Genomic DNA, 18330 nt, shown 5'->3' with positions numbered 1-18330 from the left:
ACATGTAGCATTTTTCGTTATCAAAAGTTCTTCTAAAAAACAAGAATACCTACCTTGATGTTCATTCACTACATGGGCTACCAGATAAGAACTTTTATGTCACAATTTCTGCACCTGCTTTTAATTATTAAAAAGTTTCCTTATACTTCCATAGCACATTACTCAGTGGTAGAGGACTTGCCAATTCAGCCCTGTAATATTACCAGTAAATTGGGTAGACTTTCTACATTCTGATTCATTCTGTATCTTGCTCATTTCTGCAATGCTGAGTGGACCAAACAGTCTTTTCAAGCCTGTCAGCTGCCAGGTTCTTAATGCCCAGGATGAGTAGTATCTGAAACAAACACAGTAATTGCACACTCGCGTTCTGCCCCAATTCTACAAAACATTTTTTCAAACTCAATTTGCCTCACTTGGGAAGAGTACAAGCACAGCTGTCCTGGTAAGAAAAGGGTCAGTTATCATCATATAATGGTTTGGGTTGGGAGGGACCTTACAAACCATGCAGTTCCAGCCCTCTGCCATGTGCAGGGACACATTCCATTAGATCAGGTTGCTCAGAGCTCCATCCAACCTGGCCTTGAACACTTCTAGGGATGGAGCATCCACAGCTTTTTTGAGCAACCTGTTCCAGTGCCTCATGACCCCCACTGTCAAGAATTTCTTCCCATTATCTAGTCTAACTCTACTCTCAGTTTAAAGCCACTGTGATGCATTTCTCAAAGATGTCTCCTTCCTGAGGAATTCTGAAAAGGCAGAAATTTCAAATTGTCTCAAGTCACCACTAAACAGAGTAGTTTGTTTTCCTGATGTGTTAAAAAAAATAGGCATCATTCCTAATAGGAGCTCTCACTGCAATAATATAAATATTCAGATAATTTCTGAACTTAATGCTGCAACACCAAAGCAACCACATGAATACACTGTTTCTTTCATGAAAAAGAAAGCCCATTTGTGCATTTCAAACAATGGAAAAGCTTTGTCAATGAAACTGGCCTTTGGAAGAAACATACATAACATAACACCAGGAGTTAACCCCCTCTTTTGAGTGCAACTCCCTTTCTAAAGATCACTTGTTTTGGGTTTTGCTGGTTTTTATTTCAGCCATCTACTTGAAAATGAAACAAATGTACCATTGGTGCCCTAGGAAGTTAATATGTATAACAAAGACTCTATTTAAGTTGTCTTACATGGCCATTCAAAGGAGCACTAGAATTCAGCATAAAAAGTATCAGCTCCTTCTGCAAGAGCAAGATATAACTAGATCATTGCAAATAGGAACACTAACATTTTCTACATAAACCCCAGACACGTGGAAAACAGCTCCGGGAAGTGAGCTGCTAAGTTCATGATTCACTGGTTGTAGTCAGCATGGATTCAGCAAGGGGAAGTCAGACTTGAGCAACCCTCTGCACTGAAATGACTGCCAGGAGCTGAAGGGAGAGCAGCAGATGCTGCCTGCTGAGACCCTGGTGAGACCTCTGACACTCCCCCAGAAGACCCTGGTTAATGATGATGGGCATGCCCTCAGCAAGGCTGCAGGTGACACAAAACTGGGAGTAGCTGATACACCTGTGGGTCTTGCTGCCATCCATAGGGATCTCTGCAGGCTGGGGAAATGAGCTGTGGAGGAACAGTCCCATACAATGATGCATACAGTGATAACACCCTGGGGCCATCCAGATGGAATAACCCCTTTGCAGAGAAGGCTGTGGGATCCTGGAGTTGAACAGGAGCCAGCAGTGTGCCCCAGACCAGGTTGATAGCAGGGGCAGCACCAGCAGGATGACAGAGGTGATCCTTCCCGTTACTCACACAGGAGCAGTGCCCAGTTCTGGGCATCCCAGCACCCAGTGTGAGACACACAGACATAGCTGGCAGTCCAACTAAAGGCCACAAAGGCATTCAGGGACTGCAGCATCTCTCTTATGAGGAAAGGATGAGGCAGCAGGGACTGTTTAGCCAGAAGAAAGCTCAGGGAGACTCTTATGAACACTTATCATCATCTGAAGTGGGGATGCAAAGATGGAGCCAGGCTCTTGTCAGTGACACCCAGTGACAGGACAAGAGGGAGTGGGCACACACTGGAACCCAAAAGGTTCCACCTGAGCACAAGAACATACTTTGACTGTGAGGCTGACTGAGAACTGCAGCAGGTGGCCCAGGGAGACAGTGTCCTTCCTTGGAGATCCAAAACCATCTGGACATTGTTCTGGCCAACAAGACCTAGACAGGATGGCTGGAGCAGGGGGCTTGGACAGCATGACTTCCAGAGGTCCCTCTCAACCTCAACCAGCCTCTGAGTCTGTGAATAAACAAATACACAGAAGTTTTGGAAAAATGGCAAATTTATTTTTTGTTAAATATAAAAAGATCATGAACTGCATAGAAGTATGACTTCAGTCTTCTGAAAATGTTACTCAGCATTCATTCACACTTGGAAAGTCCCAGTAATATGGCAGGACACGAAACAGACTAACAGTTGCCTACAATGTATGCATTTACATTCAATTGGAGTTAATCTGCATAACAATATTTTAAAATAAATCAAATGCACTTATCCAAACAAAGTCTGATTCAAAGTAGATTTTAAGTACATATAAAATACAAATCAAGTCTTCAAAATTTTAATTCTTTGGATAAAACAATTTTTCAATTATTTATAGATAAGTTACCTCTATAGCAGTAAGAAATGTAAACAACAGATACTGTGATAAAAATCATAAGGAATAACAGCTTTGTCATAAAGTGCTGGAATAAGCTATCAGCTTTATTTTCCAGATGCTAAAAAATAGTTGTAATTTCAATTCAGGAATATTTTGGAAGAATTTTAAATTATAACAATTTTTTAAAACATTCTTCTTTACCTTTATCTACACAGCTTTTTGGCCTTTTCTTCTTTATCTCAAGTAAACTTTAACTTCTACATATATATCAAAAAATCTGTAGTTTTAACTTACCCAGTTCAAACTGAAATCCATGATGGTGGAAAAAAATCAAAAGGTCAGGTAAGACTCAACTGGGAAAAGCCAAGGACTTTGAAAAGTAAGGGTGTAAAGTACCTGAGCACAATCCAACAGCTGCCTCCTCCTGCAAAGTAATTCTGTAATTATATATACAATCAGTACCACTGAAAAAAGCTCCATGAGAATTCATACACAGGGGAGACTGTGTGGTTCCCTCACACCCAGCTATCAGGGCTTTGTCTCTGCTGAAGAAACCCATTACTTCATTTCACATGAAATTAAGGCTTGGAGAACTTTTTCTACTGACAAACAGAAGCTGAAAAGTTTTACATGCCTTACACCTCTGCTTTCCACTTGTCCACGTGAGCATTCCCCCAAACCAAGACATCAGTCCTGAATCGCCCCATGTGTTAAGGTGACACCTTATATTGAAATCTGTTTAGGAAAAACCTGCTCTTTCCTTGTGTGAAGAAAGATAAAACACAACCTTTTACCACCCATCAGGTTCACCTCTCCATCATATTCCAAAATGCCAATCTGCCTGACTACTGAAAAATCCACAGGCACACTTCAAAAGGATTATCAGATTGTGGTATTTTATTACAGAAAACAAATCCAATTCAAAGACAATTAAATTTAAGCTTTGAAGAGTGGAAAATCCCAAAATATTTCAAAGTGGCATTTGCTTTCAAAATATCTACGTGAGTTTTAATAAATTCACTGCCCAAAAGGCTCCCAGAGTCTGATATGATTAGGAGGCTTATTTTATGAATATTAGTTTCAGGCTGTTAAGGCACAACTGGCATTTGCTCTAAGACAAAACTTGACACAGGCATTATTACCTTAGAGCCAGAAACCAGTGGAAGTGGAAGGCACAGAACTTTAAAAAATAGCACTAACCAAACCAATTTTAAAGGCTTAAAACAATTATTAGGTAGTTTATCTTTAAATACTAACACACTGCAGTCCATTTCTCAGAGCAGGCATGAAGCTGAGTAATTATGGGCAACACTAATTGACAGCAAGATGCACTTCTACATTAGAAGGGCACAGAGAAAAGTTGTTCATTGCAGTTTCACTGGCAAAAATGGTTATTTTCAGTTTACTCAGTTTCACTGCTTTTAGCTAGAGGCTCTGTGTTTTGGGGCTTGTTTGTGTGGGGTTTTTGAGGGGGGATTGTTTTGTTTTGTTTTTAACATAAGGAAAAATCAGTACAGATAGATTATACTATTTCAAAAGTTTGATAAAAACAAACCACCAAGTTCAAATATTCACATCAGCATAGGAACCTCATCTTCAAACGTAATTTATGGTAATAAGCCAAGACCCACAAGCACTGACAATATACCTGTTTTCTCTACCAAGTGTTGCAGAGATGCAACACAGCATAACCACACAGAATATGCATGATAATGCCCAAGTAGACCAGATCTATAAGGCACAACTATTAGTGATGCTAGAGGGAAAACAGGTTTCCAAATGGCTCCAACAGATGTACCATAGTTCCAAAACATATCAAATTTAGCCTCTATTGAAAGTGGTGAGAATGGTAGCAAGCAACTCCAATAAACCAGCAGGATTCAGCCTCCCTTCTTCCCTTCCCAATTTCTTACTAAGGGTAGTCCTAAAAGCATGCATGTGTTCAACCACTGTTTGGCAAAGACTACGTTCAAACTCACTTGCAGGTTTCAGTTTGTTTGCTCTAGCATCACCTTTTGACTAGAACTTGAAAAGTGCAAAAATATTTAATTATATCTTCTTAAAAAAAATAATTCATTTTATTGGCACAACTCCAATTCCTCAGGAGTTAAATCCACTGCCAGCAATGGATAGAAAAGGAGGCACCAGCATAAAAGAATCAAAGTGCATTTCCAGTTTGCCAATGCTGCATGAATTGGCAAGCCAGAACCTTTCTTTCACCACTGGAACGGACTATGCTGAATGCATTTCATGAAAAGTCTGTATCACACATTAACACACAAAGTCTGTCACGAAGTCTTGGGGATACTGCAAAGAATCATCGAAGCGGAAGCGTTTGGAGAGCGTACTGCTGTCCTCTGGAATGTTCTCCTTGTCCTCCTTGTCGCTGCAGCTACCACTGCAGCTGGATTTTACACTCCGCTCTTCTGAGCACTTTGTTGTGTGTCCTGGAAGCTGAGAGGAGCAGCAAGTTTCTTCAGGGCTGCATAGGAGCGTGAGCTCCCCTTGCTGCAACCACGAATGGGAGAGACAGTCTGCTGCAGTGGGCCTGTCCCTTTGGAAGGAGAAAGGGAAAGGTGCTCAAGTTAATTTCACCAATACTAAAAATCTAAAATAGCTCTGATTCTAAAAATCCCAAGAAAAATTGACACCGAAGAGTCAATATTGGTGTGTTTTCACCCCTACCTCAGCTGCTACAAGTATTGGGTACACGCACCTAAACTTACTTGATGGATTACCCTAAAGCTGGTAAGCTTTCACCAGAACAAGGAATACAGTTCCTGGGAATGTTTTCAACACAGTCCCTTGGAATGTTTTCAACATGGTACACATAAATGGGCACTTGTTTTTGCTTTTAATGTCATGTGTTTTATACAGACCATAAATAGTGAGGCTCATGAATATTCAGTCATTATGCTTTCAAGGATAGCCAAGTTAACAGGATGTCATCAACTCTGACATTTTCTATTGTTTTACTCTTGCAATTCATCTAGCATAAACCCTTCAAAATGTAGATCCTACTGAACAAATCAGAAAATTGCTCCTCTGGATAACCTAGTACAGTGCTACTTCAAGTTTTAATTGTGTTCTGCATTGTTAACTTCCACAGAACTTGCCAGAAAACTGGCTCCAAGGCAATAGAGCCCACTACTTGTCCCTAACTCTGCCAGAACATGGGAATATTTTTCACTCAGAAAAGTGTAACTTTACAGAGTTAAACTTAAACTCTGTTTAAGAGTTTTCCTCTTAAAATTCAAGGAGGTGTAGTCATCAAGAGTTGGAATGGGGAGAAAAAAAAAGGCAGCTTATTGAGGATATAATGAAGATTCTCTAAATGCCCAGGAGAATGTGAGTACTAATGGTGACAGAATGTCAAATATCCCACAGGTGCACACTAAGAGTTATCAAAGCAGGTTCTTCATCATTGATTCCCTTTTTCTAGATGCTCCACAAATATGAAAGATAAGATTCTCTCATGATACTGGCGTTTTGTGAATCATTTCAGATCCTTACAGACCGTGTATGTGAGATGTTAAGGCAGGAAGAACTCTTCAGACATGCTTTATATGGAGTCCTTATTGCCTCAGAGCAGCCACTTCCCAGGAATCACCTCCTATCCAAGAGCCTCTCTCAGCCAGGCAGGCTCACTCCTGCCTGCTGGAGGCTCTCTGAAGCTGACAAGGATTACTGTCTCACCCCACTGGTGGCAATATCTAGCACTGCAATCAATAATACCTGACCAGCTCACTTCTCAAAGTCCAGCTGCTTTGCAAGGTCTTGATTACAGTCTGAACTGAAGAATGCAGAGTTAAGGGAGTGTGCCTTACAAACAAAAAAATTTTCACTTTGGATTGAGAACATTTTTAGAAGACTAAACAAGGCAAAGCACTGCCAAGTATAAATATATAGTAAGAGATGTATTTAAGTAAAAAGATAAAGGTAAGTCAGGAAACAAGAAAGGACTGCAAAGAGCACTGCCTTTCCAAACTACAATAATTATAGAAAAGAATGTGACTTTATTCTAGAGTATGCTTTAATAAAATCTTAAAAAATCTATCATCTGAATGAAAACAAAGAAACTCAAACTAAAAAACTCAAAGAACAAGCCTGACTGACAATAATGTTATCTGTAAAAATAATAAAAATAATATCTGACAATTTTAGCCAGTCATCGAATCCAAGATTCTTCTCACACTTTATGGAAAAGCATGAACCTGCATTTTTAAATATCCAGTTGAAAATACCAATGCATTGTGAAATATCCAGCTGATCTTATCAGTGGCATTAAGAACATAAACTAACATTCACCTTTTCTAGGTGCTCCACAAATTTAGATTCTTGCTGGGAGGAGTTTGCTACTTACTCTGGATTTTTTATGAGAAGTTTTTGAATGAAGTCTTTTGCAGGCTGTGAAACTGATGAAAATGTTTCTTCTGAATAATCCACGTTAACTTGAGATATATTAAGGTAAGTTTCTTGAACGTCAGCCCCCACAAACGGAGATTCTTGTGTCAGCAGCATGTATGAGATGACACCGATGTTCCTGAGATAAGAACACACTGTATAAACCTACTAGAGACCAAATTATATAAACCTACTAGAGAACCTAAACAATACATCTTGCATATGTTTGCTGTGCTACAGATCAAACTTCCTGACATATCCCACACTCAGAATTACAGCAAACGTGCTACACCTCAATTTTATGTGATTCAAGCATGACTGCACATACACAAAGAAAGGTATGTGTGTATATATCTCAATGAAAGGATTGTTGAAAATTGTTTAATTTCAATATACTCTTTTCTTCCTACTGAGATTGTTAGAAAAAGGAAATACTACTTTTACACAGCCCACTCTTGGGCAGTTCTGGATAACAGAGCTGCAAAAAAGACATTCTAATCTGCATGCAAATAAAACATCCTTCACTGTAATTCTGGATGACAGAGCAAAGACTTTTAATCAACCTCTGTGTACATTTGACACCTGAGTTGTGTTACAATCTATTCTAGATGAGATGTTTCTCCCAAGAACATGAGCACCACATCATGCAATCTATTATAAATCTTAAGATCGTTTCTTGATGCATAATAAAAACCTATCTGTGGTCTATCTGATAGATCAGAATTTAGCACCCATTGCAGTGTGGAAATATGCAGCTGCTGGGTTTGTCATTGTGAGCAGAGCGTCAATAGGGTTTTTTTATGTTTTCCCACAATAGCAGGCAAATAATACATGATTAAAATAACATTAATGAACAGATTTAGTTACTATTATGAGTTGAGGATTTCAAAGGAGCAATTAGCAACTTTCAACAGTGAATTTTAATTAAGAAGCTGAAGATTTTATGTTTTAAAGGAAACATTTCAAAGCTAGTCTTTAATATAGGTCATAAAATTAAAAAGCCACAAAAAGTTGTGGGTCAGTTCAAGGTACTTGTCATTTTTTATGATTCTTTCTGCAGGTATTTATCTAAAAATAAAAAGTAGGAAGTTTACATCCTTCTTATAATTTGTATAAAAAAATATTTAATGATGTAAAAGTGGGAAGTATCCTAGAGTAGCTAATACCTGAAGCACGTCATCCAGGAGTAAGTAATACCTGAAGTATGTTATCCAGCCACTGTTATTACTCCCTCAGAACAAACACCTATTCTCTACAGGCTCAGAAGCCACCTGCATTCCCCACTAAGTGTGCAACAAACCCATAAACTCCTGCAAGCCCTCAGTTACATCCTGAGGTCTTCTTCCCCTCCCCTCCTTCCCTCCCTCCCTCTTTCAGCCAGCCCACCAACAGAAGGGGATTCTTGGAAGCCAGATGAAACTGAATCAGGCCCTTAGATTGTTAAGGGGTCAGTAAAATGAAGACAAAACATACCACATGTCTGTAGCTGTGGTAATGGGATCATAGTTCAAGATTTCTGGAGCTAAGGAGATGAAGAAAAATGCTTTAATAAATATGTTATTCAAATGGCCTTGAATCATACACTACATTTCTGGCATTCTTTTGCCAACCATTATTGAGATACTCAACATGTAGTTTCAATAATTAGGTTTATTATTTCCAAGCCGTAAGGGTGGCAACAAGTTGTTTCCATTTGCCTAGACACGGATGTTTACTTGGTTCACACCAAAGTGGCTCTACACAGCCTGAAGTTTATCCAGGTTCCAAAATGGGTTCCAATCACATGCATGCACGTCAGTTTTTCTCCTAAGAGGTTTTGAATTATACAGCTTTTTAAGGGGAATGCATAAACCCTTCAGCATGTTAAAACTGCAAAACAAGATGACCAAGCCAATTTTAAGATCAGTGGCTGTTAGCATAGGCTAGGAAGCAAGTTACTCAGAATGAAGTGCTCTTAACATTGAGTATTGGCAAATCATGAAGGAAACTTGTCCCTCAGAGAGGGCTAAGTGTTAACAGCAATCTTTCCCTTTCCAAGGAGTATTTTAATCTCATTAAATCATCATATTGAATAACACTGAAGATGTTATATTAATTCAAAGAACATTTTTTTTGTGCATGCTAATGTTGTATTTCAATTCTAATTGGAACAATTTAACAGCCTGTATCCCAGCAAATATTACGGTATAAAATCGAGATGTGTACTTATTGATAGAAGTTGGAATTTTTTGGTGCAAATATTTGTTGACTGCTCTTAAAAAAGAACAGTTAAAAACACTTTGTCTTGCCCTGTGACCTTTATCAGATATTAAGCTGCTAAGTGTGCTATGTGAACTGTTCCTGTTTTCACAAAAGCCCACACAGATGTTGTGAAGTAGCCCTCCCCTACCGAGATACTCTGTTGTTCCCATGATCTGCCGCAGTTCATTGGAATTCTCAAGCTTCCGGGACATCCCAAAATCTACAATTTTTACATCACCAAGAGGATTGAGACTGCTCAGCAAAATATTTTGAGGCTAGAATAGAAAATATTGCATTCATAATTAATAAAATACAATCTGAAAAAAAGCCTAATGTACTAAGTGACATTTCAGCTTCTATTATGCAATCATTATTGCTAAATATTTATTATAATTTAAAAATATTTAATCTCTATCCTTTTAATCTCATTTTAATATAACTTAATCTCCTTTTTTTGTCATCTTTTTATGTATTTACCAAATGACTTCAATGAGTATAATAAACTGAAAATAAAATGCTAACACAAAGCCTGCTGCAGCCTCACCTTTAAATCAAGATGAACAATATTGTTTTCATGCAAGCAGCAAAGTCCTTCAAGTATTTGCCTGATAAGTCTTACAATATCCCTTTCACCAATTCTGTCATCCAGATCTGGGACACACAAGTCAAATATTTCTCCTCCAGCAGCACTGAAACACATTAAAGAACACCTATGTATTAAGTTTATATTTTGAAGCTTAAGTGAGGAAAAATGTTTTCAATAGCACATATTCATCTAACATATATCTGTAACATCAGAGAGGCTGGGAATTTTTTTTTTTACACATTTACACAAAAACACTTAATATAAACACTTAGAAAAGGGGAAAAAAATAATCTGATTATGATTTTTCTTTCCTTATAGCCTCTAAAAGCAGTTGAGACAGCAAAAAGCTCCTTTGACTGGTACCCTCATAATTCTCTGGTTGGTCCCTCAAGCAAGTTGGAAGATGCCTTCCAGAAGTTGAGTTCTATCATCAGTTCCCAATCAAAGAAGCCTTTCTTTTCAAGTCAAATCTAAAATTTCTTCCATGAGACCAGTTCATAAATAATGCAGAGCACTGTAAAGCAGCATGGAAATATCTGTGTTCCTGTGGTTTATGAGTTATTCCTACACTTGGCTGCAGTGTCAGCTGTCTCCTTTCAGGCCGGGCTTGAGATCATTACTCAGCCTGCTCTGAGTGCCTGAAGTTTCTCTCAAAGATGAAAGGCTTCCTCAAAACTACAGATCGCTGAGACTAAACTTCATTGCTGACAAAATAAGAGTCTATTAAAAAGTCAGACAACGGACAAAAGGAATGAACACAGCCACAAACCTGCTGAGGTTACGGGAGGTGGCAGTAATGCTCCCCTAGGTGACTTTATGGCAACATGGACATGAGGGGATGGGCAGAGGACGCCATGAATTTCAGCTCTCACAAGGCTGTCAGCTCCCACAGTATTCCTGTGCTCAAGCTACATTACACCCATATTCAATGGTGGGCACCCAGATGGGCAAAGAGCTGAAAGCTCTGCACTAAAGGATTTGCACAAAAAGCCTTAGAACAGCAAATAATATGTTAGGGGTCATCTAGTTTCAGGGGAAAAAGGCTTTTTAACATGGAATCTAGCTAAATGCCTTCAAGTTTTCCAAATAATAGATCATGGTGTGCAGAGACCACCATTAACAGCACTTACAAATACTTTGTAGACAAAACTTAAAGCTTAGAAAGAATTCATTTCACAGGCTGTATTTTTCTTCCTTACATTCCACAAAAAATTTACACATACAACAAATATGATAGATAATTCAAATTCAATTCCCAAATTAAACTAATATTTTCAGGGCTAATAAGGTTTGGGGACATGTGTAAAAAAGATGGGAATCTTTTAGGAAACTGCTCGAAAAGTCAGTTTTAAAATAACAAAACTACTAAATTCTGGAGTTCAAAACAAACAAACTAACTGTAAGTCTTCAGTCACCAAAAGTGCTAACTTGAAGTTCACAGGCATGGATGTGCTCAACCTCTTTGAAATCTGTGTACTTGGTATCAGTGACTTTTTTTTTTGGTGATTTAAGTTGAATCAAAGCACTCAGGACCTTCTATGTTATTCCAAGAACATTTACAGTCACCTTGCCTGAAACATTCTTAAAGGAAAAAAACATAAAGTGTACTATAATGAAAGATCAGTATAATGTATACAGGGTACTGTTGCAATTCTTCTGGGCATTCAGGCAATTCATGAAAAAAATTAATACACTGAAAGATTTTTTTTTCCTACAGACATGGAATATGTGATGAAGACATACTTACTATTCCAACACTAAGATGATTTCATTTGCTGTTTCATAGACTTCATGGAGATTAACTATGCGAGGATTGGATTTCATTAACTCAAGGACAGCAATTTCATGCAGAATCTCTGCTCTGCAGTCTTGACCTCGTCTTCTTTTCTTTAAGAATTTAGCTGCATACTCTTGGCCTGTGGATTTAGCTACACATTTTCTAACCACAGCACATCTTCCTCTACAAAATAAAATGGAAAGCACTGAGATGCAGGAAATCAAAAGTGTATAAATTAATATTAGAAATAAGAAGACAGAAAATAATTTGAAACAAACAAAAAAATGTATTGGGAAATGCCATGCTTGGCCTGCTCTTGCACTGTTTCCTGAACATTCACTTGCAGGCACTGTAGAAGGATACTAAGCTAGATGAAGCTCTGGTGCAACCCAGTAAAATTCCCTTTACACAGCCTAGCTAAACATTAAATCAGAGTATCAAGTTACAGGGACATTTTCACTGTCAGGTCACAGAATAATTCAGTTGGAAAGGATTTCTGGAGGTCTCTAAAAACCTCATGCTTAAAGCAGGGCCAGCCATGAGGACTTAGCAGGCTGCCCAGAGCTCTGTTCAGGTTGGCAAGATATTAGAATACCCTCAACCTCATTACAACACCTACAGGACAACAATAAACAAAGTAAGCCCCTGTGAAATGCAGAGAATGAACAGGGAAAACAAAGCACATTTAAATGCATGGGTGGGGCAGGAGGTTTTCAGTGAAAAAAAAAATGTAGTCATAAAGAGAACTTCCTTCCACAAACCATGTACTACTGCTACAAAAATCCCAGGTATCTGCAAAATGTTTCAAAACATCTTAATAGGAAAGCACCCACTAGTTAGCATTCTCTTCCTCAATTACAGTTAGACAAAGTGTGCTGCTTTATTTCCTAGCCAGCTGTTTAGGTATGGAAACAAAACCATATTTTGGCAAAGAAATGTTTTTAGAAGAAAGCCACATACTGTACTTAAAACATCAAGCTGATCTTTTAAAAAATTAGGAGGAAAAAATGCAGTTTTTTTAAGGCCAAGTTATAAACTCCTGAAAAAAACAATTTCATAACCACTAATATGGCATTCCCAGAAATGCCTGGTTGCATAGATGAAATGTGTTCTCAAATGGTACAGGAAGCCTTATTTACAAAAAAACAACTTGAAAGGCTGCAATAAACTGTGAGTAAAGTTCTAAAAACAGTATCAAGCTATGTACAAAGTGCACAATCTACATTTATCTCTTAAAAAAAACCCTGTCTATTTTTTGTTACCACAGCATACTAAGAACAAACGCAATGAAACAGGTCAGAACGAGCTGTGCTCTTTAACTAACTCTTTAGCTATCTGAGCTGTGCTCTTTAAACTAAATTAGCTTCTTTAGTAGAAAACACCACATTGCCTTGCAGGCTTTCCTTTTTTTCTGGTGCAAAAATCCCAGTGCTGAAAAGGAACATTCCTTGAAAAAAAAAAAAAGTAAGTACATTTTTTGAAAAGAAATCTACATTTCAGTATTTAATCAAAATGGGGATGAGCATCTCATGCAAAAAATCAATTTTCATTTGCAAATAATTGTACAAAAGTACCTAAATTATTAAATAGTTAAAGATGACTTTGAATCATAGTGCTATAACTTAAAAACAAATTCAATGAAACAGGCCTTCTGACATCATTTATTTCAACATCAACTAGTTGTAGACTTTCTCGATCCTCTTTTGAAAAGCAGTAAACTTCAGAGATGAAAGTTATTTAGTCTGATAAATGCACACTTTTCACCTTAGCAACTACCTGTAAGCCTGAAATGGCCACATCCTTTCCCAACTGTTAACCCAGCTCCTTATTTCAGAGCATTTGAAGTTACTGAGCTCAATTTCATAATGTACCCAAGCTGAAAACACTCTCCCCTCCAGCTCACATTCTCTTTTTAGCATCACGTCAACCCTGCCAGCCACGAAAGTGTCTCTAAAATTAACAAAGGGGAACCAGTTTAGTTTCATGAGAACTGCAAGATCTTCCCCAGCAGTTTTGGCACATCTTCCTTGTGGCTGCTGTGCGTTTAACAACTTTGAAAGGTCAGTGATCCCTCCAGATCTGAGATTTCCTTCCACTTGTTTATTAGTAGTGTTCCAATTAAGGCAAAAATTAAGGCAAAAAATATGACAAAAAAGTGTTTTAGAGCTGTGGAAATTGCTCCAGAAACACAAAAAAGTCAGCTCGGAAGTGCTGCACTGACGCAAGTGGAGCAGTTCCCACTCCTTGCCTGTGCAACCATCCCCCTTCACAACCCAGCTCTGCAAGAAAAACTGATTTCAGGATGTTTTCATATCTCAGCTCAGAAACCACAGAAATTTAACTACTTCAAAAGAAGCCAAGCCATGCACACACCAGGGACAGAAGTACTTAAGCCACTAAACAGAACCTAACCTGCCAGCTTCATGAGTCAGTCTCTTAAATACCAAAGGACCCAACAGATAAGGGTGTGGGAGAAAGAAATGGGGCTTGGGAAGCTTAAGCAGAGAACAAGAGAACTATTTACTACATAATCTCAAGAGGAAAAAGAAAATTGCAAGTGAAAATTAAAGCAGACTCAATCCTTGAGAGAGATTACAAAGAAAAGAGGGATTTTACATCACTTAAAAAGCATTTATACACTTAAAAACATGAAAAAAATACACAAGCAGTTAGTCCAGGAGAAATCACAAATATGTTTGTAAAACAGAGCTCTGCTTCTGTTTTCTTTGCATTTTGGCACTTATTTTGTTATGCCTGGTTTTGCATGCACAGAAAAAAATTAAAAACTCTGTTCTGGAATTCACACAAAATCTACACTTTTGTTTGCTTTAGACATCATCTCACAAGTATGTAGAGTCTGAAAATCCAGCGTTGGAACAATACCTGAGTTCTAGAGGGTGCTGCATATAAACTGCTTCTGTAGAGCTTAGAATTCAAAAGCAGAGCTGACAAAAGTTAAGAAAAGAAGAAAAGTTATGGGCTGTAATCTGTACTTCTATAAAGTGTACCAGAAAAAGCACATGCTAGAAAAATAGAGAGAAAAAAAAAAAAAGAGAACAATGAAGGCTGAAGAGCTCACAAACCGCATGCAGAAGAGCATCTCTGCTGACAAAACGAGCTGTGGGGCAAAGCATCCTTATGCAGCACAGCAAGGCACAGCTGTGAGACTGACCCAGCCTACTTCTTCAGGGAGCTGGGAAACACAATCACAGCATCATGTTTGCATGGCTTTACACCCAATTCACTGAGTATTTTCAATGCATGAATTAACCCAGTGATTTCAAAACACATATTCACCTGTATGTCTGAAACAGCATCATAAATACCAAGAGTTTGGGTGCTTCAGTGTTTTATTTCCTATTTTACTGTTATAAACTAGGGCAAGGGAAGCAGGCTGCAAAACTGCTCTGAAACAGCAGCTTGTTTGAAACTCAGTCTAACTGCTTGAGGTTGGAAAAGGGAGAGAAAAGGTCCTTGTTTTCTTCAGAAAAATCACCCAAACACCTGGAACAACCAACTCAAAATCCTCATTCTTTGTCTTACAATGTCATCTCTTGTTCAGGCCATGCCCCTGGAATCTATGTGGACTAGGCAGGGAAAGGAAAATAATCCCAAATCTACATGCCTATGAAAACCCTCCAGATCTCTCTGACATGGAAAAGGCTGGCAACTTATGCCTCACTGTCCCTGTTCCCTAAAAAACCCACTGTGAAACAAAGAAGGGGACAGGAAAGGATAGGTGCATACTTCCTTCTTCATCTCTTACCATAAAGGTTTGCTTCATTTTACAGAGAATTTTCTTGCAGCAGAAATTCCTCTTGCTCAAACAAAATAAATAGGAATAATCTTACCTTCCTAGCTCTTTTGATTCAAGCATATAAAAATTGTGGAAGTTTTCTGTCTTGAATGGTGTGTGCAGAGATGTGGCCAACAAGCCAGAAAGGCTTTTATTCTCCAGCTTTCTCCTCGACATTGTCAGGAGCTCTTCTACAAGCCACCTGCTGAAGCAAAACAATTAACAGTTTTGGAAATTCCATAGTAACAGCATAAGAAAGTATACAAATGCTACAAATACTATGAATTTAGGGCTATAAAACTATAACAGCCAGAACTTTGTTCAGAAGCAGCCTGAAAACAACACATTTAATCACTAAAAATAAAAACTGGAAAGGAATATTAATCAGGACATGCTAATTTAATAATGTAAACACTTGAGATAAGTTGGGGTTTTTTTCTCCCTGGAGCACATCCATAAGATACTAGGGATAAGCTTTAGTTCTAATAAAAATGCTAATAGCTACTTAACTATTAATGAGATGTACCTTTTTTTAATCTTTCTGAAATTCCTCTCTGGATTCTGGGTAAGTTCCACACTTCCCTTAAGCTTACACTTTTAACAGATATTCATTCCTGGGGGAACTCACCAAAAGTCCTTCCTGTTTGTTAACTGCAACACGGCAGGAATAGGCAACAACAGGACAAAATGGGGTCCTTTTCCTAGTAGGAATATTCACATTTGTTATTCAGCCCACTCATAGCTCCTCTAAGTTTCCTTTTTAAGGCTGAGTTAATTGTCAGAGAGAAGCATGAATGGACAAGGTCCTCTTTGCAAGTTCAGATCATTTAGAATCAAATGATGTAGTAATCCTGATTAAATTACCTTAATAAACCAGTAGAACAGCACATTATGAAGATACACCCACCCACATAATTTCTACTACAGTAAAAAAAAAAAACAAAACCAACTAAACCAAACCAAATAAAAATACTGGGGTTTGGTATTCACATTTACAGGCCTGAAGCCTCTCTTCAGGTGAAATGCAAAAGCAAGTCAGAAAAAAGCCACTGAAGGATACCAGAAGTAGTAATTGATAGCTTCTTTAAGTTAAAGAGGTTTACCTTTATTAGTGAAAGGAAAAAAAAAAAAAAAAAAGCAAATTACAATTCAGAGACAGCAAACTCACAAAAATACACTTGCAGTTTAAATGACAGAAATGCACTGTCAGACACTTCTGGGGACACTCAAACTAGTTATGATCCAAATGTAACCCAGTACCCATCCAGCATTGTTCACATTCCCATGTGGGATGGAACATGGATATTCATATTAGAAATATTTTGGATTCAAATCATCATACATAATTTAGCAGGGAAAAGACCCAAACTACACAGTTTAAAAATATCTTCAAAGCATCATCTGATATGCAGGAAATAGCTTCTTTAAGAAATTATGAAAAGGCCACAATACAATCTAATACACAAGTCTTTGACTCACTCTGTAACAAGCAAGCATTCCTCCTCCCACAATTATATGACAGTTTACCATTTAAGAGGACAATTTTGATGTCTGAAATTTTACATGACTCTCCTTAGGGCTGTGCTCACTTGATAACTTTAACCCCTAAACTGTATCTTTCTCCTGCTGTACTTCAGCAGAAAACCATTTGTGTTCGATAACTGGCCTCATTAATTGAGAGTTTACTATTATCAGGTTTATTACCATTATCAGGTTTATTACCATTATCGAGTTTATTACGTAAGCTTTCATTTTACATGGTCGTTCGTACAAAGCAATTATTAAGGAGAGCTTCTGCCTCAGGTTGCTTTGACGTTGCTTCTCTGGTAAAACACCACATCTTCCTTTTTTTAGCCCAGTATAATCAAGAATAGAGAAGAACACATATCCACAGCAGGCAGAAACCCACAGAGAGGCATGGAATCTACCCAGAAGAATGAAATTCAACTAGCTATGGGGAAAAAAAGGCTTCCCACTAAACTAGGGAAGTTTAACCGGAAAAAAAGTCAGCTCCTTTAACCTTTTCTAAAGACATCGAATCCCCGGGCCGGGCCGGGCAGATGTTTGGCAGCGGCCGGGCGGGACCCGGCCCGGTCCCCACGGGACAGCCCCGACTCCCCTCACAGGCACCCCCGCGCTGCCGCTGGCGCGACCCGGCACCGGGCAAGGAGGCAGCGCGGCGCTTCCACCGCACCCAGACAGAGGCTCGGCTCGGCTCGGCTCAGCTCAGCATACCGCAGCCCCCCGGCCGGCCACACTCACCGCTGGCCGCCGCCCGCCGTCCCTCACAGCGCCGCTCCCGCTCACTCGCCGCCTCTCGGCGTTTGAAAGGCGCAACCCGGGAGGAGCGGCTGCCCCAGCGGAGCGAGTACCAGGCCCCGCCCACTCGGCAGGACAGCCAATCCGCTCCCAGCCGCGGCGCCCAGAGGCCCGGCGATTGGCGGGAGCGCCCTCAGTGCGGGCAGCGCCCCCTGCCGGCCGCCCGGCCCCCAGCGGCAGGTGCGGCCCGGCCGTGAGGGAGCGAGGGGTGCCGGGGCTCGGGCACTGCGGGGCGGCCGCTCGTGTCCGCACCTCGCGGGGTGTGCTTCGGGCCACAGGGCACCCATGGCACGTCCCGATCCCGGGGCTGCGTGCCAGCCGAACCCCACAGCAAAGGCTCCTCGGTGCGTCCCCTGCATCCCCGAGCGCTGGAGCAGCGGGGAACGGCCGAGGCAGCGGGGCAGGTGCGCGGGCAGGTCCCGTTGCAGGACGCCATCCCGTGCATGTCCCCGGGCTGGGGAGCGGGGGACACGAGCCCCGTCTGCAGGGATTCCGCTCCGTCCTGGTGCGGGACGTGGCGGGGACAGAGGCGCCGTGCGGG

General features: G+C 39.8%; 1 protein-coding gene across 4 annotated transcripts; it reads right to left on the bottom strand.

Annotated features, from left to right (window-relative positions):
• Window positions 1-2348: 2348 nt before the first annotated feature.
• Window positions 2349-17795, bottom strand: STK17B (serine/threonine kinase 17b). Of its 4 annotated transcripts, none has more exons than XM_058840434.1 (8): window positions 17729-17795; window positions 15526-15675; window positions 11645-11857; window positions 9856-10000; window positions 9460-9586; window positions 8544-8592; window positions 7030-7209; window positions 2349-5220 (listed from the first exon to the last, which is right to left on the bottom strand). In XM_058840434.1, the coding sequence occupies exons 2-8, from the start codon at window positions 15645-15647 to the stop codon at window positions 4938-4940; spliced, it is 1119 nt and encodes a 372-aa protein (XP_058696417.1). In that variant the 5' UTR covers window positions 15648-15675; window positions 17729-17795; the 3' UTR covers window positions 2349-4937. The 4 variants fall into 4 exon arrangements, with proteins under 4 accessions (XP_058696417.1, XP_058696418.1, XP_058696419.1 ...); XM_058840435.1 differs by having other exon boundaries at window positions 15526-15672; window positions 17733-17792; XM_058840436.1 differs by having other exon boundaries at window positions 17733-17748.
• Window positions 17796-18330: the final 535 nt, after the last annotated feature.

The sequence above is a fragment of the Poecile atricapillus genome, chromosome 5, assembly GCF_030490865.1.
Source record: "Poecile atricapillus isolate bPoeAtr1 chromosome 5, bPoeAtr1.hap1, whole genome shotgun sequence".
Lineage (NCBI taxonomy): Eukaryota > Metazoa > Chordata > Aves > Passeriformes > Paridae > Poecile > Poecile atricapillus.
The sequence above is the reverse complement of the archived record's forward strand: the minus strand, read 5'-3'. Positions and strand labels throughout refer to the sequence as shown.

What these genes read in the sequence shown, in the direction of transcription:
- STK17B (XM_058840434.1), bottom strand. Translation starts at nt 15,647, where the DNA reads ATGTCGAGGAGAAAGCTGGAGAATAAAAGCCTTTCTGGCTTGTTGGCC. An exon ending in GAATCAAAAGAGCTAGGAAG is followed by an intron (nt 11,858 to 15,525) that starts GTAAGATTATTC and finishes TTTATTTTGTAG; the next exon opens with AGGAAGATGTGCTGTGGTTA. An exon ending in CTTCTCATAAAAAATCCAGA is followed by an intron (nt 5,221 to 7,029) that starts GTAAGTAGCAAA and finishes CTCCTTCCAAAG; the next exon opens with GGACAGGCCCACTGCAGCAG.